The 26,819-nt window shown below is 41.6% G+C and overlaps 1 protein-coding gene across 6 annotated transcripts in view; it reads left to right on the forward strand.

Moving 5' to 3' along the window:
* Positions 1–26,819, forward strand: part of adgrb2 (adhesion G protein-coupled receptor B2) — a 148,528-nt gene that overhangs the window by 97,897 nt on the left and 23,812 nt on the right. For 3 of the 6 annotated variants that reach the window (XM_087169799.1, XM_087169801.1, XM_087169800.1), the window contains exons 16-28: positions 2,744–2,847; positions 3,203–3,305; positions 3,820–3,970; positions 6,818–6,887; positions 8,376–8,442; positions 11,937–12,022; positions 14,006–14,104; positions 16,912–17,011; positions 18,504–18,575; positions 20,921–21,013; positions 24,802–24,841; positions 25,312–25,326; positions 26,559–26,731. In XM_087169799.1, coding sequence (XP_087025925.1) covers positions 2,744–2,847; positions 3,203–3,305; positions 3,820–3,970; positions 6,818–6,887; positions 8,376–8,442; positions 11,937–12,022; positions 14,006–14,104; positions 16,912–17,011; positions 18,504–18,575; positions 20,921–21,013; positions 24,802–24,841; positions 25,312–25,326; positions 26,559–26,731 — 1,173 coding nt within the window. Of the gene's footprint in view, positions 1–2,743; positions 2,848–3,202; positions 3,306–3,819; positions 3,971–6,817; positions 6,888–8,375; positions 8,443–11,936; positions 12,023–14,005; positions 14,105–16,911; positions 17,012–18,503; positions 18,576–20,920; positions 21,014–22,356; positions 22,636–24,801; positions 24,842–25,311; positions 25,327–26,558; positions 26,732–26,819 lie in introns of all 6 variants that reach the window. The other 3 variants (XM_087169802.1, XM_087169804.1, XM_087169803.1) reach the window with 2 other exon arrangements.

A 26,819-nucleotide genomic window follows, 5' to 3' on the forward strand; every position in this document is an offset into this window, starting at 1 on the left:
GGGGGGGTGGAGGCAGCAGGATAGGTAGGAGTGGAGGGAGGAGGAGTGTCAGTGAGAGGAGATAAGTAGGTTAAACTTCCTGAGCTGAAAATAGCTATCTTCTCCATCACATGGTAGCCAAGCTGCCCAGGGGAGCCTGGCCATATACAGCAGAGCCTCAGCACACTCTTACTAATCTGGTGTCTCTCTCTGTGTTTTTCTCTCTTCTCACACACATAGAACGTGCACACAAAACACAGGCACATATTTCCTCCAACTCCAGCATAATATCACTATATCTATTTAGGGCAGGGAATTTGTGTGACACTGTAGCCTTAGTCTTGATGTGTTATGTTTGTGTGAGTGTGTTTTCCTTTTTCATTTCCTCCATTGTAGCATCCTTCAACATTATGAAATTAGATGCCTAATCTCATCATACACCCATAACCTAACCATATCAATTAAGAAAACACTGTTAGACAAATTGACACTATCAAAAGCTGAGGGACAATTTGTGGATGTATATTGGGCAAATTACAAATAAGAGTATAATTTATTCCATTACTTGTCTGGTAGAGGCTAATTTAAGACAAAGTAAAATAGGGAGAGAGAGAGTGAGAGAGAGCAGGAAATTCAATAGGCTTGTGTGAGTGAGTGTGTGTGTGTGTGTGAGAGTGTGTGCTTTCCATTCCCCATGCATCCTCCATGTTTGATCTGTCAGACCTAAAATGCTGTGTATCCTTTGACCTTCCACTCTACATGAGATCAAACGCAGTGATTCTCTGTTGTGTGTCACTCTCCTCCTAGGCCTTTCCCTTTCTCCTGAAGCAGATGCTTGTCATATTCCCCATTTCTCTTTTTAGTGGGTGTCTCCTTTCTTACGAGGCGGTTTTGATTATGTTTCACCTCCATTCTCCTTCCAGTGTGTTTGGGTGTATGCTGTATTGGTATTCCAGCCTATCCCGCTTTCCTCTGGAGAAATTGGCTTGCTTTGATGGGCCAGGGAAAGCCACTAAAAGGGAAGCTTTGACTCTCGTTTCCTTTCTCCCTGTCTGTTTCTTCCTCCTCCTACTCTTTGCTTTCTCGTACTTGTTCTTAACTCTTCCCACTCCATCTCTCTCTGAATCTCTCTCCTACTCCTTCTTTTCAGTTTGTATTCTTTATCCTTCTCTGAAGTCCTCTCTCTTGCTTTCCCTCCTCTGCCTTCTATTCGTCTTGAATAGACACACAGAGAAACGCGCACACATGCAGCTTAAACACTCACTTTCAGTTACTTGGCACATCCGCCTGGACGTGTCTTTTTGTGTGAGTATGTACTTTATTTGCATTGAAAGACACCTTGTGCGGTGTATGTGTGTGTGTGTGCGTGTGTGTGTACAGTGATAAATCTTTGGGATGAAAGAGAAGGCTAACCACCCTAGGAGGTAAATTGAGGTAAATTGTGTGATTGAGAACTTAAAAGCAGGCCAAACATCAAGCCCATTTGGGACGCGGCGGGGTGTATGCTCTCCACGCTGCTTCATTTGTCTGTTCCTCATCCTTTCAAAGGCACACCTCGGGAGAGAAGCAAAGCAGAGGTGCGTTGTACATCATGACCTAAATTGCTTAATTATGCGCTATGGTCTAGTGCTTTTACCCTTGTACACATGAAATCATACAATGGGTCCAAATAGGTGCACAGCAGGTGTAGAGGAGGTTTTTCTAAAGCCTGCATCATGAAGACTTTAAGTGTGAATTGTCTGCCTTTGCAGTTGTCTTCGTGTGTCTGTCTTTATAAATAACAGCAAACTGAAGCTATAATTAGAATTATAAGGTCTGTAGCTACAATGCTATGAAAGTTCATAAGTCACATCATAATAGTCAAGCTAGGTGCACAACTTCTAACAGACAGCAACTTTCAGAATACTGTATGTGTTATGTGTTATTATCCAGCTCTATCTAACAGACTCTTGTAATTGTAATTAAAGATAATTGCTCATAATTAGTATTAAGCTATCATCACATGGGGCTTCCGGGGGGATTACAAGTAAGGGGGAGTGTAAGAGTTAAGTGCAAAGCCGTTACTTTAATCTGTAGAGGCAACATCAAAGTAATCAGATTTATTCCAAATTCAGTTATCACTCCCTCACACATCATCCATCTAACTAACAGCTGAACCTGTGTATGACACTCAATATTACAGTGAACCATAAATTTTCAGGCAGCCATCAGAAACCAGCTTCAAACACATTCCTGACGCGCAGGGTTGTTTGCATTTCACTGTCATTTTTGTTGTAGGTCATGTTTTTGGTCAAGTTAAACATGGTGGACAGTATGGACCGTGACCTAATTAAAAATCCGACTTGCATTTGACTGTCATATTCATGCATCTCTGGAGAAGAAGATGGCTTGGAGGTCTGTAGTGGGGCTTGCTGTAAACCAGTAGTAACCCCATAGATACTGTATAAATGCATATTAACTCTCTCATAGCAAAGCCAAGTAGCGTCTGATCCGCATGAAGCCCTCTGAAGATGAGACGTAAAGACACAGCGTAAAAAATAATTATTTTATGGTATATGCGTTATTATTAGTTTTTCTGTTTCTTTTCAAAATATGTCACATGACAGAAGGTGAATACACTGTGTTTTTTTGTATTATAATATATGAAAAATATTTGGGTTTGTCAAACAAGGTACATTTGTGGGGTAATGCATTGCAATAATTATTAACTATCTATTTCCCCTCTCTCTGTCCCTCCTCTTTCCCTCCTTTTCACTCTCTCCAGGACATGGGTCCTACCAGCATGCCCTCTGTGCCCCTCATGGTGGGCTGCGGGGTTTCCTGCACCGCTCTGCTCATCCTGCTGCTCATCTACGCTGCCTTCTGGAGGTGAGAACACACACACACATATATATGCACGTACACACACAGACTTGTTGGAGTCATGCATGTGTCTGTATTCACAAGTCCCTAAACGCGTCCCTAAACACTGTTCAGGCTACATGTGCTTCCTCCGTTGTGCCAAAACTCCAGTGAAGCCTAATAAGGAACAAATGGTTCAACTACAGCAGGGGGTGGTGATTAGTTTTGTGGTAACACACATGGCAGATGGCAAAATCAAGCTAATGACTCTGCAATGTCCAAAAAGTTGCTGTTCAGTCCATCAATCTGTCATTAATACTTATCTCACATGTCTGTCCTCTCTCTCGCTCTCTCTCTTTCTCTCTCGGCCTCTGCTCTGTAGGTATATCCGTTCGGAGAGATCCATCATCTTGGTGAATTTTTGCCTCTCCATCCTGGCCTCCAATTTATTGATTTTGGTGGGACAATCTCAAACGCTTAGCAAGGTAAGGTGCACTGAAGCACAAAATGAAAACTTCATACTTTCCACCTCATCAACACCTTTGCGACTTCAGTGATACTGCTCGAGACTAAGCCATCTCCAATGCCTAGAGACAAAACCGTCAAAAATAACAGTAGACAAGGTTCAAAAATAACAGTAGACAAGGTTCATTCAGTGGAATCCTCAAAGTGGAAGCTGACATTTTTGGCACAAAACACTCTTGAGTTGTCTGACTAAGTAGTGCGTGGTGGTCAGTATCGATCAAAATCAGGAACACAGGAGGGCCAGGTTCCACTGCTATTCTTCTACACAGTGTGATCTTTATCAAACTTCCCTTTTCCTTTTTGTCCTCTTTATTTTGCAGAGTTTTTATTTTCCCCTGCTGACTAGTCCTAAGAGATGATTCACTATGACACTTCCCACAAAAATACTTTCTTTTTTTTTTTTGTTACTTTTTTGTAAAACGTCTCCAGCTGTTTTATCTCTTTCTTTCCCCCTGACTTTTCTTTTCTCTTTAGGGCCTCTGTACTGTGACTGCTGCCTTCCTGCATTTCTTCTTCTTGGCGTCCTTCTGCTGGGTGCTGACAGAGGCCTGGCAGTCCTACCTGGCTGTCATTGGCAAAATGAGGTCGCGACTGATTCGCAAGCGTTTCCTGTGCCTCGGCTGGGGTGAGCATCTACAAGCACTTGCGCAAATATGACTGTAGTGTTAAGTTTGGCACCTGGTTTGGATTCAGCTTTACTGTTAAGGCCTTTTTAGACCGGGAAATGGCAAAGGGAAATGTATCCGTGAGTCTTCGTGTAACATTTGGTTAGGGACGACTTACATACAAAGCTCCCTGTGCTTCTTTCTTTTTTTCTCTGTACTGTGCCTTTGCTCCCTCCTGGCATGTTGTTCTCAGGATGATGCATTATTTCATTCAACAGGGAGGGGAAAAAAACTCTCGGAGGCATACTAACAGGACATGCAGTTTATTAAAAAGACACAAGTGTATTTGTACAACACAACTAATGGTAGCTTCCTCCATTTTTGACTCAACTGACCATTCCCTCCCCTCCCATGTTATAATGCTATCATATGTTTTAGTTTTTATAAATGATAATAAATATAAATTATGTTACTTTTCCTTCATTAACTAGTTAACCAGTAATATTGGCTTACATTGACGTCACTAGGCAATGCAGCTTAATAGCACAACAGTTTTGGGCAGGTGAGGATACTGTTTTACAGATTAGGATCATACTATCATTAGTAATTAGTTACTTTTATCCATATTTCACATTATTGTTTAGTCTTCATTTGATAATGAAAATTGTAGCACACTTTAACACCACCACAATGCAATGCTGTGTCTGCACAAATGCATATGAGCATTTTGTTTGTCAACATTAATCACAAGCATTAATATCTGCTGCTGTGTGCTTGGTATGGTGTATTGCTGATGTGACTTGCCCACATGTGAGTCAAGCATTTTGGCCGGTAGATTTCCGTAGTTACTGCATTTTGAAAGAGACTCATCAGCATTTACAGTGGCATCCGCCATAACACTTAGCTACCAATATAAGTTTCTGCTGTTGCTCCTGTTGGAAATATAAACTGCCCCTGTGTGCCAGAGGATTTGTCAGCATTGCAAATGAAGACGCTTTCATGAAGTGGGTGCAGATTGAACCACTGTTGTGTGACAGAAATTGATGACAGACGGCAGCAAGACAGCCATATTTTACATGAAAATGTAACAGAGTGTTTTGTTGTAGTGTTGAAATTGTTGGCTGCATTATTCTTCATAATCTCTATTTGCATTTATATCCCCTTTTTCTTTGCTGTATACCATTATACTGTATTTGCTGCTTCCATTTAAATTTATAGACATTCATTATAGTTTCTAATGTTGTTTTATCTAATACAGCAGAAGTTTCACACTATACATTCATGGCACAGGTAATCTCTCTCCTCTGTGCCATTCAGCCTCCATGTCACTCTATTATGCCGTCCTCTCAGTGTACTACAACATGATGCAACAGGCACCAGGGATGTTAGGGTGTAATCAAAACATATGATAACATCTGCACAGCACTGGCAAGATGTTTCGAGATAGCCCTAGAAATTACAACCGCAACCCCCACCACCACACACACACACACACACACACACACACACACACACACACACACACACACACACACACACACCAACACAACATCTGTTCATTTCACTTGCTATCGATCCCACCAGCCTAATCTGCCAAGTCACTGATGCCCTTACCTGATACAGAGCAGGGAGAATGTATAGATGTTGTACAGTCACAGATAGAGGGAGAGATACTGACACAGTGTGTGTGTGTGTGTGTGTGTGTGTGTGTGTGTGTGTGTGTGTGTGTGTGCGCGTGCGTGCAGCGGCAGCTATAGAATTAGCCGATAAACTTACAAATGCTCATGACATGCATGAAGCAGTCAAGCAGAGTGGAGAGGATCAAACAGCTTATCCCCCTCTCGTCCATTTCGCAATTTTCTCCCCAAATTATGTGATTGAAATCAGTTGCCATGGAAACAGGAGATTTGGGGTGTGACTGGACCTGTGTTGGATTAGCAGTGAAGTGTGTGTGTGTGTCTGTGTGTGTGTGTCTGATATAGATGTGTGTGTACAGTACTATATATCTGTAAATGCAAGATTGATGCTGTTGTTGTCTAATTGAAACTTTGCGCATGCTAGTTAGTGGACCGGCCTGGCTCCCCACCATCTTATTTGTTAATGTTAATGTGACTTTTTCTAATTGCTTTTCATTTGCAGCCATAATCACAGCTTTGTTAATTACATGAATATTTCAGAGCCAAGCTCATTACGGGCCCAGCATATTTCCTTCTTTTCCTGGCACGCGCTCTGTGACACTCAGTTTCACTCTCTTTCACTCTCATTTACACACACACACACACACGCAGGCACACACGCACACGCAGGCACACACACGCACGTGTACGCACACACGCACGCACGCGCACACATACACACACCCTCATGCAGTCACACGCATATTGCTTGATTTAGCTAATTAATGCATGACTTATTGACCACTCCAAGCTATAACTCACTTTTTTAAAAACTCTCTCTCAGCCTCACATGCTCACACACTCACAGCGATACGCACCCACCCACACGTACAGGCGTGGGGCATGCATGGGTCATCCACGGCGGTGTCAGTGTACACAAGATGTCAGTGCAACTAGAATGTCCTGACATGCTACGGCAGAGCTTTCATCCCTGCGATGGACTTGTAGATGGTGTAAGGCAGCACATGCAGAGCACATGGGCTTACCTGCAGAGCACTCAGCCAGTTTCAGTCACATATGCACATCTTACGCGCTATTGCATGGCTGCTTTGCATTTGAATGGAAAGAGCCGTATGGAGTTGTTCTCACTGGAGAATCTTATTTGGCCGACATACTTCACCGTCCCCATTATGGCTCCCTTTTATCCTTTGTCTCGCCCTTTTTGATCTTCTTCTCTCTGTTCATCTGCAGGTCTTCCAGCCCTAGTTGTAGCAGTGTCGGTGGGTTTCACCAGAGCAAGAGGTTACGGCACAGCCAGCTAGTGAGTACCCCTTCTAATACCAGATTTTAGCTCTCATTTCTGCTTGGATGGGCTAGTGCTCAGCACCATCCACTACCCTTATTGCTGACTCCTCAAAGCATACCAGAGGTTTCCTTTGCTGTTTGAAATAATATATCTGCCTTTCCTTCCCTTTAGGTTACAGGCTGAGGTCAATTTTATTAAATAAGTTAGGTGGTCATTAATTCAGTGCAGGCAGCCCATCTCTGCTATAAAACTAAATCTATAAACCCCTAATTGCACATTATTCGTATCAACAAAAGTCACTTTTTCCTCCATCCATCTAGCCATCCAATTTCTATACCGACTTATTTCCATTCTGTAGAGAGCTGTAGAGATTCTTCTTGAGAAACATTAAAGTCTCTGAAAACCAGGTTTAAAATCGTTTTCAAGCTTTTCTCTGTAACTTTAAATATGTAGTCGTTTAAAGTAGGAAAAAACATCCATAAGTATTATGCATTAATTATTAGAGTCAAAAGTTCTCAGGGCTAACAAGCTAAATATGCTCCATCAGGTCTCTATGGGTGCGATTTGATCAAATTTGTCTGGCAACATAAGCAACAACCCCAGAATTGTCTATTCTTCTTGATTCAAATGTTGCTAAATTCTGATTGGTGCACTGGGATATGTAATATGACCTTTTTGCAAATAAGCCCCACCCATTTGAATCCAGTGCCAAAAGCAGGGATAAAAACAAAAATACAGAAATCTTACACATCTAATAGCCAAAACTATTACCTACTACCATCTATTATATTACTATTATGTGTTTACAGAGGACTGCATCAATCAAGTGATTGAGAAAATAGTTTTCTTTTATGGCCTTTAGAATAAAATCAGTCTCATTTGGGTGTTAAGATTATCTATTTTCCATGTTCTGAAAAGGACATATAACTAGTCGGTGGTGCAAGTGACTGAATGAAGGCACATCATAAAAGATGCTTACAGACATGTTCCCTCTTTCTTTCTTTATTTCCTCTTATGTAACATCTCATTAATATTAGGACTGCACTTCAGCCTTTGAGCTGCGTGTGTGTTTTTCATCTTTTGCTTCCTCTTTATTGAGCTGCAATTAAGAAAACAGAGGGGTTTCAATATGCTCTGATGACATCACTGGAGGATATATAAACTCATTAAGTCTCAATGGCTTTCAGACCAAATGAAATTTCACAAGACCATGTACAGTCTGAGGATATGTTTTAGGTAATGTAGCCAACATAATAAATTTGCTCAACACTGAGGGCAATATTTACAGAAAACTTACCTACCCATAGAAATGACTTTATCCCTCACTAAGGCTATTCAAGTAAATGTGATATTTAATTAGGACTCACTAGGCACTCACAGCAAGTGAAATGTGAGACCTGAATGTGGTGAAGTGATATTTCACACACCAGTAGTTCTGTGATTTTGCTGTATTTTGTCCCTGAAACGCTTCTCTGTTCTTTTTTTCCTTTTCTTTTCTCCTAGCTGCTGGTTATCCTTGGAGGGCGGTCTGCTTTATGCCTTTGTTGGGCCTGCTGCTGTCATTGTATTGGTGAGTCTGTCCAATGTACTCTCATCACGACAAGATTCCCTCACTCTCAGATGAACCATGCCACCAGACTCATGCCTTTGTCACCGGTTACATTGGCAAAATCCTACAAATATTTTACTTAGACACCCTTTCAAGCTAGGTGCTTTAAAACAGTCTCCTATTGACCTCTGACTGTATTCCTTTCCCTTCATTCCCACTTGAACATGAAAGCATACATACCCAGGGTGTACTCGACAAAATGATGACCTGAGCACTTTGATCCTTGAATTTTGAAAATGTCAGCCCAGAAAAACAAAAATATATTCCAGCAGACGAGAGCAGCACACGGCTGGACTGAATTCTAGCCCAGCAGCTAAATTTCTCACTCATATGTGTACTTTTAAAAGTATGAGTCACTGTACCCAATGTTTTAAAGGCAAAATCTTTTCCTTTTTTTTCAGATATAAATATGTGACTAACAGTGGGCGCCACACTCAGAATAATATGTCTTTTGTGTCTGCCAATTGCTATGAATCACATTTTTATGACCAAGTAAATATACTGTTCTACAGCAGAACTGAGTGTATTGATTGCATCTCAGTGGTGTTTTAATCATCTGTTGTGTGCTGGGGTATGTGTGTTTTTTTCTAGGATTAGTTAATTTCTCCTCAATGAATCCCTGGGTGGATATTTCCACAACTAAGCTTAATAAGTCTGGATGGGGTACTAAGCTACAGTTTGGTAATTGCTGCCACAGCTGTTTGTTGCTTGCACACTTGCTGTATGGTCAGAAAGGAAAGGTGTGGATCACACAGCGTCACAGGTGTGTTGTTTGTAGGTTTTTTAGTAAATTCCTCACAAGAGAACAACAGTTTGACAGTTTCCGTAAACTGCAGTCTGAGACACAAGGGAACACAGGATTATATAGCGCTGATTATGAAAATGAAGTGAGTTCTAATGGTACTGTTATTTATAGGGTGCACAGTGAGAAAACACTGCAAAGAAACCTGCATGTTTAGATTCATAATTTCGTGTTAAAGTACACACAGGCTTTGTCTAAATAAATGCAATATGCTTAAATTTACAAGGGTAATATGAATGAATGATAATATAATAAAGGTGAGGCATTTGGAACCTTCATTTGGAAAAGGTCAAAGGTTGCAGCCATCATGTAAAATCAAAGGACAGTCATCCTTGTAAGTTGTTTATCAGTGTCTGGTGTTTTTTGGTACGTTTCCAACTTTCCTTCATCTCTGCCTCCACAATGTCGATGTACACTCTACACCCCAGCTGCTGTGCGATGGTCCCCAGGCCCCTGGTGTTGTTGCTGTGGCCCCACTCTAACAAACAGCTGTAATGAGAGTGGGACGTCGGGCAGAGAAACACAGACCTTCCCACTGGACTCTTCTCTAATTAATGAACCTGGCCTTGGGCAAATAGCAGAGCGGGATGATGCTGACTCACAGAGCTGTGGCCAGACATGACTGGCATGACAATAGTGCTCTCGCAATCTGGCACATCATAGGTGGTTGTCAGCAGCAACACACAGGAGAGGGGAAGAGATCAGAGAGGGAGTTTTTTTTCACAAATTGTAAAAGCTGCCAGATGTACCATATACCCTAGATACAGCAAAGAAATAGGCTTCAAGTAAAAATCCTGCTTCTGCAGAAGCTGCAAAAACTGGAAATTCAACTGACCACATGAAAGTCAGACTCAAACTGCTCAACTACTCAGCTCTTTCCTCAGGATTTCTAGAATAAGATTTTTCTGCCCAGCCAGAAGCTGCTGGTGGTGACAGATGAAGGAAGGAAACTAAGCAGACATTCAGTTTAGGACCTTGATAAGGAGAGGAAAGCAATGCATACACAGTATAGGTATGTAGTGGAGTGTGAATGTCATTCGTTGCTTATGCACCTCATCGCTGAAAATCGAAAGAACACAAGCAGATGAATGATTAAACGGACTCTCTGCAGAGAAACCGGCAGAGGGAGAAAGAAATAGTAGGAGGGAATGTTGGAAATCAGGATTATAAGGAAAATGTCGCCAGCATAGAAAATCTCCCAGATGGGCCAGATTTCAGAGTAGAGGAGGTCTACATGTGGCAAACCTTGGCTCAGATCTGTGTGTGCGTGTCTACTAGAATCTGTATCACTAGGTCACTATTGCCAGATGTTTGGTGAGCTTAGCTGTGGGCTTCTCATTAGTAAGAGAAGCCAGGATGAGAGACAGCCAGTGTTTTTTTTTTTTTTTTTTTAAGGTAGTTACCACAAATGGAAATATCACTGCTTAGAGTGATAATATTTACTGCATGTAGACTGTTTTGTATTAAGTGCAGCACATACTTAAAAGCCAGCAACTAATAGAAAGTAATAGCCCTGATCCAGGACTGCCGTCTGGACAGTCATTTGTGTCACAGTTATGGATGGCTGTCAGAGGGAAACCCAATGTTGTGATGGGAGTGACGCTGGATGTTTGAATTTGCTTGAATGGTAAAGGCAATACACTCTCCTGGCAATCGCTCCGAGCTATTCTTCGGATCCGCAGGTGGTGATAACGCAACAAGAAATGTAGCAATGCGCCAGAAAAGGCAGTGAAGACGAAGACTGTTAGAAAATAAACAAAGTATGATGCTTCACTTTATACATTCTTCACAAGAAAAACTCCAGAGGGTACCGTTAAAGTTGGTGCAGTATTTCCTCCTCACACACTGAATAGATGACTGCACAGCAGCACTGCACTCAGATCAGTCAGAGGTTATACAGCAACCATCTATATCGTCCTGATTATGCTCTCACTATTGATTAATCAAAAGAGGAAAAATATGTCTTGATCCTACAAATTATGAGTAATTGGCCAAGCGTAAAGTTGCATGTTAGTGTAATTTTGTGTCTTTATCTGGCTTTTGTTTTTTTATTGCACCATAAAAGGTTTCTGTGTGTGCATCTTCAATACCAGCATAATTTATGTAACAAAGTTGCATGGTTCTGACTATGAATGTTTATAAAAGGCAAACTGAAGTATAAATCATGGTAATATCATCTGGTTAGATTGAATCATCTCTATAAAAAATAATAATATTAAATAAATAATAAAAAATTAAATACATAAAAATGGTTTTATAAGTTGTTTTAGTTAAAGCAGAGTTTACAGTGTGTGGATGCTGTCGAATGAGGTGTTTGAGAATTATGTCCAACTTCATCTTTAGACATTTTAACCAATAGTAAGTTCATTACGACAAACTTTACAGTTTTTCAAAGCTGTTCTGAAATCTATGTATCCTTTGCTGTGTGAAACCTCGTGGAGATGAGTTAAAAACAACTCAGCCTGGGAGCCCTGACGGCAAATGCCCTGTCACTTTCAGTCACTACTATGTGGGACAATTAAAAAGTCATCCTCTAAGCATTGAAACATTGAGAGAGAAATACAGAAAAAAGCTGTTACAGTGCACGAAATCCCTGTTGGCAGCCCATCTATTACAGCAATCCTTATCAAACGCTCTTCTCTGTCTCTCTCAGGTGAATATGCTCATTGGAATTGTGGTGTTTAACAAGCTCATGTCTCGAGACGGCATCTCAGACAAGTCTAAAAAGCAACGAGCGGGGTAAGTTTGCTTCCTAAACCCTCTGCACCTCGCACGCATTGACGCACACTCCCACAAAACACACACAGACACACACACACACACACACCACACGACTGACTACAAATTTGCTGCGTTAGTTAAATGTTACCCTCTGTCAGACACAAACTCGGGGGGGGGGCGCACACAATATTTTAATGGCAACTAACTCAAACTGCTTTCAAGGGTCTCTGCACACACACCTACTTGTACACCTGTGCCTCCAGTAAAAAATAACCCCAAAAAAAGAAGAAATTGATCCAATTTGGCAACGAAATGACAAGACATCTGTTCTGTTCTGTTGCTCTGTGAAATCTATCAGCATTTCGCTATCGCCTCCACATACATATGGTTTCCCATCTAATTCTCTCAGTGTTATGTGCCATACATGAATACTGTGGATGTCAAAATCAATGGCAGATGGAAACCTAATTATATACAGTAAACACAGGGATTATGTGGATCAAACCATATGCACTATTGAAATCATATGCGTTCCAGACACATGCGGACATATGATATATGCATACATTTAAGACATGCATGCATATGCACCCACCTACAGCATCACCTCTATTAAAGCAGTTGGCAGTCCATCATCTTTACTAATCCTAAACGTTGAGATTTCCTCAGCTCTCGCAGCCAAATCCATGTTTTCATTTCCATACCTATTGATTCCTTTGTTTTCTCTCTCTCTATCTTTCACACATTTTCTCTCTCTCTCATTATATTTCTTCCAGAGTCTGTCTCTTGCACAAATTGAAATCGATCATTTGTGTATAGCTGCAAGGGTTAACAGTACAGATGGTGCTGGGTTGATTGGCTTTTGTTACCCAGTGATGCAACTGAGATTAAGACAGCTAATGTGTACAAACACACATGCACAAACCGGCGTGCCCTTCTTTGTTACAGGAAAGATCTTTGGTATTATCCAAGTATTAAGCACATTTACTCTCAGGTTCTCAGAAGCGTGTGCGTTGACGGAAACACACACACACGCACACATATCTAAGCGCTCCCACACGCAGTAGTTGAGCGTGTTGCTAACAGGACAGGCTGTCATTAGCATAACGTATTTCTTTATGAAGCCGTGGGGATGTGGCTGGCACTAAGGCAATGAGCTGTGATGGGACGCTAATGTAGCATAGCTTTGCGTGGCCCCATCATTCTTCAGTCGCAATATATATACAGTATATGCACACAAACACACACACACACACACACACACACGCTGTTTCTCTCCATCTGAGTAGTCAACTGTAAGTAAACAACCAAAGGAGTCCTTTTCTCCTCACACACCCCAGTAAAGCTTCATTGTGCACAGTCACATGTACAGATAAGTAGCTCTCACACACACACACACACACACACACACACACACACACACACACACACACACACACACACCTGCATACACACTGGCAGTGGAAGAAGATGCTTGTGTGTATTTCCTGTCTGTCATTGTAAATCTGTTAATCCACATGACTCTGCTGTAACATTGCAAATGTCCGTCTCACGTTCTATCTACTTGCTCTGAATCAGTCTTTGTATTCTGACTGTTTTTTCATTGCTGCTACTTTTTTATGATCTGGTTTTAATTTGCCTTTCTTTCTTTTCTCCCTCCCCCTCCCCCTTTTTTCTTTTCCCCCTCCCTTCTCTTTGTTGTGTCCACTTTTTCTCACTCTCTCTCTTTTTTTTTTCTTTTCTTTTGATTCTTTTGCAACTCTTCACACCTGCACATTCACCTGTTGTCATCACTGGAACTCGTGTTTCCACACATTCCCCCACCCCACTCCCCTTCTTCTCCTCTCCACATGGTTTTGTGTGTGTGTGTGTGTGTGTGTGTGTGTGTGTGTGTGTGTGTGTGTGTGTGTGCGTGCGTGCGTGCGTGCGTGCGTGTGTGTGTGTGTGTGTGTGTGATTGTGTGTGTGCGTGTGCGTGCATGCGCGCGCATATGTCCTAAAGTGTCCCAGCGGAGGCGCGTAGCCGACTGCTCCTGAAATGCTCCAAGTGTGGCGTGATCTCGAGCACCGCTCTGTCCAGCTCGACTGCCAGCAGCGCCATGTTAGTCCATCTTCATTTCTCTAACTCCACCATTCCTCTCTGCCTATCTCTCCCTCTGCGTCATCCTCTCTCCATCTTCCTCTCTATGTTTCTCTCTCTCTCTCTCTCTTCCCTCCATCCTTTTAATCTCTGGCTGTCGGTAATGATGCAGGATGACATTCAGACTTGTCTGGATAAAAAGAAAACAAACCAATGAAGGGAAAAACACCTGCACTGCAAGCCGCCACTGTTTAATGAGAGCATGTTTTGATCCAAAGAGGATTTTGCTCAGGTCGCACAGAGCAAACCTGACCTGTGTCAAACAGTATTTGTGAATCATTTTTAGAGTTTGTTTTAACTTGTACATAGCGCTGTGTTGTAGAGGCTTATCACATCAGTGCAGCACAATGTCAGGAAGGTTCTCAATTATGCAAACGGTGGAACACATTACTGTAAATGTCTCAACTTTCAGGCTCTAGTCATATTAACTTCACCTCCTCAAACAGGTGCTCACGGTATCACATCAAATATCTAACAGGTAAAACTGAAAAAGCGACGTCACATACTGTAGCTGCAGCTATTTAAGTCTCTCTGTATAGAGCATTTTTCAGTATTTTGCTGCATTATGCCTGAATGTGTCTAGGTGCCATGTTTTGTAAAGGAGCATTCCACCAATTTTACATATCAAACCAATTTACTAGTCAAGAAGAGTGCTACACAGCTTGTGAAAACAGTTGTATAATGTCTTCTGGAGGAGCTTTGTGAAGTCTAAGAAAAGTCCTGTTTTTTTTTCTTAAAAATTTGAATAGAAAAAGCAGCTACTTAGTGAATGTAGCACCACTAACACTTTCTCCATTTCCCTTATAATTAGTACCAAGTTGCGTACACTTTTCTTGGAAATATCATAGTAATTTACGGCTACATATCTGCTATCTTTTAGGAGATTCTGAGGAAATTAGCTGGAAAATATTGGACCTGTAAAATAAAGCAATGGCAAATATGCATTTGACATTCAAGTGCACATTTTCCAAGCAGTGCAGCAACGAAGGTCTGTGACACACAATATGCTGTTTGGTTTCACAACAACAAGTAAAATCACATTAGGTATCCTGAACACTATTGTGGAAAACACGCTGAGGAGGCAGAGGTAGATGTAAGGCAGTTATATGTATTTCCCATACCCGATTTCTAGAAGTGCTATACAGTACACTACTCTCTGAACTTAAAGTATCTCAAAATCTCCCTACCGCCATCTCTCAGACGTTTGAGAAGATATCACTGTGGTGTAACAAGAAGAAGATTTGTACTTTTTTTTATAGACTGTTTTTTGTTAGTAAGAGGTTCATTGTCATGGTTTCATATTCAGTGCAGTCACTGTGGCCAGTCTCCGATTTAAATACCTACCTTCTTCCTTTTACTGTTGCAAAAAATCCTGTGTACATTGAACTCTGTCCTTGTGCTAATCTCTCATTATGACTCGGTTTATTTTGGAAAAACACTCTGTTTAAAGCAGAAGCTCCGTTAGCGTCATTTGTGTTGCTGTAATGGGAGGAGATTGCCTTTTTGAAGTAACATGTTGTTTCCCATTTTTGTTATCACTGGGAACACGCTGGGCTATTATTGACTTTCTTTTCATAAACTTTGCTGAACTCAGATCTGGCTTTATATAGTACATATGGAGCCTTTTATTAGATATGATCATTTCTATTCACATTACTGCACGTTTTCTTACTACCTGCAGTACACCATTTAGTTGAAAGGTCCTTCAAATAATCCACTTCGGCAGGAATCAAACAGTCTGTGCCGTATCATTTCTATTTTATTTACTGGAATAGCATTTGAACACAACAACTTATTCCTTCATTCTGTGTTGCATTACTATACACGAAGCCTGGTCTTTTTTTGCTTAAGTATCCTGATACAGCTTTAAAGACTATTACTTGGGAATTTATATATTTATTAATTCCAAGCTTTCCACACATTTTTTTACTCCCAAATGACTTTGTCGCTGTTTGAAAGAGAACTACCATTAAAAAACACTTTTTTTACGATAAGGTGCACTTGTAGTGTTAGAGATAGAAAGTAGGTTGCTCCTGTTACATTACTGAACCATATTGTGTGGTTAACATCACAGTCCACAACAGCTGGAAACTTTACAAATTAATGAGACGACAGTGCAGCTTTGGCCTTATTGCTCTTTATTCTCTTTTATTCATAGCCTGTGGCCATGCACCTCTACAGGGACGTGCACACTTCTCAGGGTAGCTGCATGGAGCTGTCTGTCTGTCACACTGAAGGTTATAAAACCATGAATATGTGCTCAAACAGCATGAACATTTTAAATTGGTGTCTGACTCCGAAGAGTCACAGACACAGTTGCACACTCACACCCACAAACATTTACTCCTCAGAAGCCCCCTGTGTCAGTACTTGTCAATGGCCTGTCTCCCCCCCCAACCCCTCTCTTTTGGGCCTCTGCCTATCGTCTCACAGTCCGCCAGCATGACACTTAGTGTGCATCAACCATGTAATTGTGAGCAATTGTCTTGTAACTATCTACATGATTACACATCATCTTCCACTTCTCAGTTAGAATATTAAGTCTGAAACCTCCGTGTGCCAATCAGCTGCAGATTGCCCACCACTGAACCTATGACTGATGCGTATGTATGTGTGTGTATGTGTGAGAAGTGGAGTTATGTGACTCAGCCGAGCTGGCCTGTCTGGTTTGAGACTGAACCCCTTGTTCCTTCTCCTTCTCTCCTCTCCTAAACCCCCGCCCCCTTCTCTGTCTCCTTCTTCTTCTTCTTCTTCTTCTTCTCTGACAGGGCCTCTCTGTGGAGTTCCTGTGTGGTTCTTCCTCTGTTAGCATTAACCTGGATGTCAGCTGTGTTGGCCATAACCGACCGGCGTTCCACGCTCTTCCAGGTGAGGTGTCTCACAACACTAGCAGATGCTCACATGCTGTAACTCACACTCATACACCATGAAAAAGCTGCTTTAAAATGTTACATTGTGAGGGATCAGAAAGTTCAGCACACACCAGAGGTGTCACACAGACAGAAGTAGTTATGGTACACTCTCACATTTCTGGAGAGTTCATGCTCATTGATGCTCAGAAATATGACACTGATGCGTACTAAAGCATTGTCACAATATGAGCTTACATAGGAGAGCAATCAGTGCAGGTGTTTTGACATACATCATAAACTGCCAGTGTGTGATTCCCTTTCTGTTCACTTATTTTATTTAAAATGTCATGGGTCACTGAATCTAAAAAGTGTAACTGCTGATGTAAATTGAGTCTGTAAACTTCAGGTAGTCTCCATTCTTGATATTTTATCACATTAAACCTGAATAATACAATGTTTAAATAGAGAATAGGCCAAAGGCAAAATAGAATAAACATAAAACTAGAGAACAAGCTGCTGTATATTTCCCTCTGTGTCAAGATCACAACTAGAAACACAGTGAATGAATGAAAGTATGAATGACTGCGATGGTTTAACATGAATAAGCATGATTCGGCTGACTCATTTCATTCCCATATCGGTGTTTCTCTAATGATCACTGAGTCATTCCACTACAGTATTACAGCATACAGGATATAACAAACATGAATTCTTACATTTCCAAATGTAACAAAACAGGAACAAAGGCAATAAACATCAAAAATGACATTAAACAAAGGCGACGACAGCTCATGGTTGCTGGTTGTCACGGTAACGCAACGCACTTTCTGGTTCACAAGCCCTCCAGATGCACAGAAGTCAGAAATAATGAGTGTCTCTGTAAACGGAGCTCAAAGAAATGCTGATGCATCTCAGCCCTCAACACAGTTTCAGATGACCAAACCAAAAATAACACTGAAATCAAAATGCAATGTTACAGCTGTAAATGTACGGCTTTTCATGGGGAAGAGGGGTTTGCTATCCCGCACTAGGATACTTCTTCTGCAAGGAGAACACTGTCAGATGTAGCAATGCCAAGAAACTTCAATATACATGTTGAGATGAAACAGCACTTTTTAGCCAGCAAAGGTACTGAATACATGAAGAGTGCTAAATGAAAATCAGAGTCAATTCATGATCTCGTGTGTGAATCTTTTTGTCCTTGAAAACCTTAAATGTGAACTTTTTTACTTCTGAGGAGAACAAAAGAAACACATTTAATCAATTAGAAATTTTAGCAGTTGTTTACTTTAACTTAAATATTCAGCACAATAACGTCAAACTGCTTACTTCTTTTTTTGACTCTCACTTGACATGTGCGACATGACGTGTGTAGGTGTGTTGTGTGCGTGTGTTGTGTGCGGTGTGTGGGATGAAAAGAAAACGTAATTCACAACAAGGGAGTGCCATGGTTACAAAAACATTTTGAACCACTGCAATAACCAACGGATGTTTCTGGTCTCCTCCAGGTCCTTTTTGCCGTCTTTGACTCTGTCCAAGGTTTTGTCATCATCACCGTCCACTGCGCAATGCGCCGGGAGGTGAGTCTGTTAACCAAAACCAGTGTGAATCCCACACATGCTTAACTCACACGTCTCTAATTCTGCAACGCACAGTGACCCCAGCAACACTCTCCCACCTCGACAGGTGGGATTCATGTTCACAAATGTCACATTTGTTTCCGGGTCAGTTTAAAGTCACGACAGAACATGGAGCGGATCAGACTTGAGAAGGATTAGCACAGTATTTATGTCCTATGTTGTGGCGCTTCTTCTTCATAATGCAGTATGACAGTGCAGTATTGTCCGTCTGATCCAAGGCTGGTTTAAGGAGCTTACTAAGATGCTGTATGGAATAAGACGATAAGTCCCTAACTAATACCCCCTAGTGTCTATTTGCCACAGGCTTTGCTGTGCCCCCAGGGATGCTGAATTTTAAACTCATTATGCACATACAGTACATGTATTCATGCCCTTGAGACAGACTTTTACACGCACACTGACACATGCACACACATACTAATTTTGTTATGTAGTTACTCACAACTGCAGCAGCTACATTAATGGATTTACAATGTCATCAGTTTTCTATAACTGTAAATGTACACCACACATGCCTTGCCTATATCCAAGAGATCATAATGATATTGAATCCACTGCATAGTGTAAGTGAATTTTTAAATGCTCAGAATGCTTAGCTGCATTAAATCAATATCACAAAAGCAGCAGGGATCAGGGTACAGTAAATCCAGGAATTATTTATTGTAAACGTATGAAAATCCCTTGCACGAGAGTGAGTGTAAATCCTTGGTAGCTGTAGAACAACAGGAAGAGAGGAGTGCCACACTGGGGTGGGAGGGGGGAGGAGGAGAACAAGGGTTTAAAATGAGGAAGCATTACAGAGCCAAACAAGAGAGGAGGCAATACAAAGTGTGATATTATGTGAAGTAAACTAAAGACACAAAACGTGCCGGTGAGCAAAGCCGGCGCATAGAGCTCCTCGATAGCACCTGCTGCATGTAAGGTGCGGCGGGGAATGAAAGTACCGCGGTGGCACAGGCGGCCCGCTGTGATCACTCGAGGAGAGGCGAGCGAAGGAACATGTGATGTTAGAGGTGTTGAGGTGTTGCGATTAGGAGGCAGCAGGAGACAGAGGAAAGGGAGGGGGAGGTATGTTGTGAGAGAGGGTGAGGATGAGACATAGTTAAGTGAAGAGGGGCGAAAGGGAAGACAAATTGCATGCAGGGATCTGTGGGGAAAAGAAACATGATTCAAAGGCAAAGCAGGGGATGATAGCAGGGGAGGAGGAAATAGAGAGGAAGGTGGAGAGAGGTATGGACTCATAGAGGGGCTCTTCACTTTGAAAACAGAATGAGCTGCATTGACTGCCAATACACACACACACACACACGCACACACACACATTCACTCTAAAAGAGAACAAGGGGAACAAATGTCACTGAGGATGAGTATGGACATAAAGGGAAGAAATGGGCAGAAGGAAACAGTGGAGGCAATACAAGAGCACATGCAGTATTAATCAGACATGGATGCTACTCAAATCCACTCCATTTGTAGCTGGGCACACGTGCACACACACACACAGACCACCCAGCGAGAGTGAAGATGCTCTCGTTCTCGCTCGTACCGCTTCCTACACGAGCACTCTTGTTTCCATGCATGAGATTCTTATGGGATTTGACAGCGGCAACATTGAGAAATGATGTTGCTCTGCAGCAAGCAACCAGGATATCTATAATACAGAGCCAGATTGGGGTGGGGGGTGGGGGGAGCTCTCAGAGTTCGCTGTGAAACATAATGCACAGGGATCCATTTGATTTGAGCTGTGTTACAAGAGCTGGTCCTTTGACAGTGGGCTGGTGTGTGTTTGCTTAGATGCCGTATGTGGGAGGATAAAGAAAAACAATATGACACTGTAAAGGCCCAGAGGTTAGAACATCTATATACCGTGCTGCTGGTTTTAATTGGGACTGTGCGCCACTGATCTTACAAGGCTCAAATAGGACAATTTGAAGTACTGCTATGTGTTTTCTATACCACTCCACCGACTGTTATATAAGCAACAAGCTGAGCCACTCTGCGAGATATATGGCGTTTCCATTTACTTTGCCATTTTCATATAATTTAGTATTCACTGAACATCTGTCATTGCAGAGATAAAGATGAAGAATATAAAATGTCTTAGGAGTGAGTTCCCTATGCTCCAACATTTGCCAAACTAACTCAAGAAAAAGTTCCTCCGCAAACTTCTTTCCTTTGCATCATCCTTTCCTCTCCCTCATCATTCTTTACCCCTCCCTCTTTTTCCGCTCTATATTCACCCTCCCTCCCCACCCCACCTCCATCCCTTATTCCCCTCCCCTCAGGTGCAGGATGCAGTGCGCTGTCGGATGGGGGGATGTAAAGACGACAGCGAAAACTCACCAGACTCCTGCAAGAATGGACAGGTGCAGATCATGGTGAATAGCATTCCATTTCATCCCACATTGCAATCCATTAGCCTCGCACTAACATTAACCAGGCTGGAGCTTTCCGCAAGCTTCAGCCCCAGTAGAAAGAAGCATGATTGCATTTACTGAAGTGCTCAAACTCATACCTGACTCTCCCTTTTTTTTTTTTCCTTAACCATTTTTAACTTAACAGAAATTCATTATTGTTGATGCATTATGCATTTTCACATTTTACTTTCCAAATGTTTGATTTCACTCCCCACACAAATACAATTTCACCACCACCTTGAAACTAACTTCCCATGGTGCTGTAACAGGACATAAAAAGTTGTCAACAAATACCACTTCTGTAACAATATCCCACTGAAATTGATATTAATGCATTTTCCACTTTCTACTTCAGTAACTCAATAGCTCAATATTGCACACCGGACTTCCATGTATTACCAAAACAGATGCTTCAGCACTTTTATTTACTTTTAACCTAAACTTCTTCATTTTTATTTGAAGAGCACAGAGGTCCTGTAAGGTTATTGTATGTGTTCCAAATGTGGCTAATAGTGTGATAAATCATATAGACTTGAGCTGCCTTGCCAATGTCAGTACGGTCACACTGCTACTAGTAGAGCATGAGCGAGTCTCACATCGCTATTCCCTTTTATTTCTCCCACAGACCTGTTTGCCATAACGATTATGGGCTTCTGAACGCCCCTCTGAGGTTATCAAGATTAAACTTTGGAGCCATCATTTTGCACAGGGAACCCATTATGTCACATTTCTGTCTCTGTTTTCATAACCGAGAGGAGCATTACAGTCAAACTGTGCTTATTTAATTTTTGGTTAAATGTATTGTTATCATGCACACAGCTCACAGTGTCGGCTGGTTGCTATGCCAACTGTTACAGTTAAGGAAGACAGTTGATAAACCGTCTTGATTTCTCCATTTTTGTTTTGTTTTGTTTTGTGTAATATGAAAGACTGTGAAGACATTTTTTAGCAGCAGCACATGTGCATGGACAACTGTTGTATGAATACCTTTAAGAGCATTAATTGTGATGTATAATTTGGTTGGGCTGCCACCAGTATTATCAGCATCATAATTACAGTGAGCACCATCCTCTCAGGTGTTCTTGCTATACTCAGAGGAAATCTCATTACAGTGTTAAACCCCTGACATTTAGAGACATCATAAAGATGCAGAGCTGAAGCTACCCCTTCTTGTTAAAACTGAATCACAGCCGTCTTTATAAAAATTAATTAATCTCCGATGAAATCTCAGTGCTGTCCTCTACAACGCTCTTCCTCTAACATTCCAACTTTATGTTTTCCATTCATTTCTTTTATACCATCAGAAATGTCCAAATGTGAGCTACTGTGGGCAGCAGTGTGGTTCTCTGCGTTACGGCACATCCCCGTGCCTGTCAGGTTGCCACCCTCAGCAACTCCCAACATCGTGCCACCCGGCATGCCAGCAAGGCTGTTACCACAGTCTGCTCCGCGGCACCAACAACCAAGGGCTAGACTACACCCAGGCCCTCAACCACGCACATGAGCATAACCCCATCCTGAACAACACCCACAACCACGCTCATAACCATAACCACTCCCACAACCACATCGGCAGCCAACCAGTATGTCACCTGTAGAAGAGTCATTATGAATAGTCAAGTCCATAGAAGGAGAAAGGTGCAATTTGTAAAACTATGTCCTGCCACAAAAATGAACAAATATTAAGGAAAGAATTTGACATTTTGAGACACATATTGGCTTTCTTACCAAGACTTAGTTGAGATGATCAATATCACTCTCATGTCTGTACTCTAAATAGCAGCTAATCAACATGTTTCATGTTATACTCTAAATAGCAGCTAATTAACATGTTATATGTTGTTTCTTTAAGCTATAAAAAAAACCTTTGTGTAAAAATGTCATGTTTTACAGAGGGTTATGAGCTGGATTATTTCTTGGTGAGGCACAGTGACTTTTTGGAGTCTTGTCTTCAATGTGGGACTGCCAGGCAACCAGCAGAGACTTCAGGCCACTGCCGGTGACCAAGAAATAGTCCCGCACATAACCAATTTTTGCACAAATAAGATATAATGTTGTGATTAATGAGGTTAAAACTGCTAGTGGTAGCAAGCTGTCTACCCTTGCTTCCAGTCTTTGTGCTAAGCTAAGCTATTCCGCTGCTGGTGGCAGCTTCATTTTTTAGCATACAGATATGAGAGTAGTATCAATCTTCTCATTTAACTCTCAGCAAGAGAGCAAATAAACATGTGAAACAAAATGTCAAACTATTCCCTTGACCAAAAAAGTCATCACTGCATAAAAATTTTTGTTTTGTTTTGATTACATATTGCACCTTTAAATCTAAGTATAATATGGTGTATAAATAGACAGTGCCACTTGCAATGCTGCAAGTAGCTGCCGTATGTTTGCTCAGTCTTCACTGTAGGAGTCAGTCAATAGGACTGTGTTCCCATAAGCAACAACTGTTTGGTAAATCTGTGACCTTTTACAGGGAGAGTGTGTGATGGTTAAAATGAAGATGATTTGTTTTATTCAGTTTGGATGGGCGAGACAGACTGAGAGAAAGAGAGAGGGAGAGGTTTTTTCTTATATCCTCATTTGCTCATTTAGTAGAGACCCATCTATGGTGCTGCGGGTGATTTACGTACTAAGAGCTTTTCCGCTCCTCTGAGACTTTTACATATTCTCTCCTTCTCTCTCTCAGTTTTTCATTTCCCCCTGTCCTCTTCTCTTTGCCTCTGTGGCGTGCCCAAACTGTCTAAAATCTGTAGTTTATTATCCAAACAAAGGCTTTTGTAAGTGAATCCCGCCGAGGACGGGAGGAGGCTCTGTGGTGAGAGAAGGGAGGACCACAACTGCATAGCAATGAGCTTCACTTTTACTAAAGTTTAGGAAAAACTTGAGTGGTGGCCGTTTGGAGACAATACTTCTTCATTTAATCCACCTCCTTCTGGGTTTCATTACCCCAAGGAGTAGTGCCACCTTGCATTCCTCAAGTGAATTCTAGGTCAAAGCAAACAAAAATATTTAATATTTGACCCTCCCCAAAATACTTAATCTGCATAAAACCTGAATATTAGGTGCAGGTTACTCAGTAATGTTTGTGTTTAGGAATGAATGAACTGTAAAACCATTTGTATTCTCACATGAGGCTATTTTTTTTTTTCTGTCAGTCTAAGAGAAGAGTCGACTAGAAGACAGCAAAGTTTTGCTTCAACTGGCACCGCAGATAATAGTTTTGCTGCTGTGTAAATTTCTGTCCCCGTTTCCATTCAGACGATACCGAGGTGACTGATGAGGCATACAGTAGCATTACGTACCTGGCAAAAACACAGCGCTCCGCTTGCCTCTCTCAAAGTCTGAATTTGGATCTGCTGCTGTGAACCGATACACATCATGAATAAAGTGGCAGTAGAATGTGCCATCAGACACAATTCTCTCTATTTTCTCTGTTCTTTTGGGTTTTGGACAAATGCAGTAGGAAGAAATGAGAACTGAAAATTTCTAGTATGACTTGAGGCAATTTTTTTTTTTTTCTTGCACTTGTTCATAGAAGGCATTTCTAATTGACTGAGTTGTAAAGTGTCACCATGGCAACAGATCCCATCCTCTTCTATAAAGTCAAATTAGAGCATAAGAGTCATTGGATACAGCATAACCATTCGAGATCCAATCACTCATCGGGTCTGTTCTGCTACTAATGGAGTGAATGTACTTGCACACACTCATTGTATTTCCTCTCTTCCTACCCTGCCTCCCTCTCTCAGACGGATTTTGAGAAGGATGTGGACTTGGCATGTCAAACAGGTGAGCGCTCCCTTCCCCCTAATTTCTTTTTCCCTCTCTCCATTTGGCTCTCTTTTTCTTGTCTTTTCTTTTCTTTTTTTTCCCTCTTCCATTATCCAACACAGGATTAGCATTGCAGAGAGGCAATGAGGAGGTGTTACATTCTTAGCTCGCTGCTGTGCATGTTGATGAAATGACAGGAGATGATGTGTTACATCTCGACACAGTTGTGCGCAAATTATTATGCCTTATCAATCACACTGATTCTGCCCAGTAAGTGTTCAGCGAACATATGTTTGGATTAGACTGTGTTTAATTGCGCATGATAATAACAATCCTCAATGTTGTCCAGACCTGCTTCACTCACTGGTGACAAGGGTCTTGCGTGTGTTTGTGTCTGTGTTAAAAATGTGTACAAATGTACCACAATATGGTTTATGTTGTGCTTTGAAATATTAACACAGCGTCACTTTCCCCCTCCACCCTTGCAGAGAGAGGACACCCATGTAAGTTTTGCACCTATAACTGACCTACTTAACACTGCCTGGTCTTTCCCATAAGTTCAATCATTTCTATAGACGAATCCGGGCTGTAGGTAAAACTACAGAATGAGTTCGACCACAACAACACATAAAACAGATAAAGCCGGATTCGTCTATAGGTAATCCTCTGGGCCTCCACTGTTGGATGCAGACGCGATGGGATCAGACTGGTCACATTTCCCCACAACATGTCCAGTCCCTTTCACATCACTTTGCACCAACAGGACAGTGAAACAGAGAAAAATGCTAAGTTCTGTACTAAGCAAGTGTCCTTGCTCGTATGCTCAGACTCAGCAGGATCCAGCTTCATTTTTTTTTGATCAAATGTATAGCCTGACATTTTGTCACATCAATGCAGCCGACATGAAAATGGTCTGTGCTACATGCTTTGGTCTAGAGTTGGATTTTGGGGGCCACAGAGTAAGTATTCTTTCCTGTGATGGTGACAGAATGAGCATGCTATCTAGCATGATCTTCCAGATGGTTTGATTTGTGTTTGATTGTGATGATAGATTGATGTTAGTTGTGATCAAACGTCGTGTCTCATCAGCATGTCATAGCTAATTTTGGAGTAGCTTTTCTAGAAGTCTTTTTTTTCTGAACAACATTCATGAAAGCTAACCTAAAACCACTGTGTGTAGTTTAATGTTCTGTTTTATTTATGGTATTATGAAACAAATACGGGCCCTCATACAGAAATATACATTGTTACACACATATTAAAGCACATAAACACACCCTCCCAATGATATGGGAGTAATAAACTGGTGAGCGAGATGTGGGACAGGATTCGGTAGCGAGGGAATTTGGCTCATTTCATTTGAAGCACACAGCATTTTGCACCGAGGGTCTCTTTCTCCAAGCTAATAAAAATCCTGGCTGACCAGCAAATCTTGAGATGGAGCAAGAATTAAGGTCACAGTGTCAGAGACAAAACTCATCTTAGTTACAGTGAACTATACGGGCCCAAAATAAGGAGTGAAACTTTTCTTTGTAGATGCCATCTGTCTCACAGCTGCATCAAAGCTGCAAACACTTCAATAAAAGTGTTTTGCCTACCGTTCTCAATATCCATTCCTATTTTTCACTCCAAATATTCCTTTTGCACCTTCTTTTACCCCACCCATAAACTCTTCACCTCTGCTTTTTTTTCACTTTCTCCCGCTGGCTCCACGGCTTCCCTTTTCTCCCTCCAGTCATTTTCAAGGAGGTCAACACGTGTAACCCGGCCACCATCACTGGGACCCTTTCCCGCATCTCCTTGGATGACGAGGATGATCCCAAGCTGGCAGCCCATCAGGAGGGGGGAGTCGGAGTCAACTTCAGCTCCCTCCCTGGGAACATTCCTCCTCCCAACCTCATTGTACAGGTACGAGACTGAGGTTTACACTGACTGACAAACTGGGTGATCCATGTCATGCTCCGCTCAATTTGTCTTTCGAAAAAAATGTAGATAA

The sequence above is a fragment of the Seriola lalandi genome, unplaced genomic scaffold, assembly GCF_002814215.2.
Source record: "Seriola lalandi dorsalis isolate HSWRI2012SDOR001 ecotype SW California unplaced genomic scaffold, Sedor1 jcf7180002054916, whole genome shotgun sequence".
Taxonomy (NCBI): domain Eukaryota; kingdom Metazoa; phylum Chordata; class Actinopteri; order Carangiformes; family Carangidae; genus Seriola; species Seriola lalandi.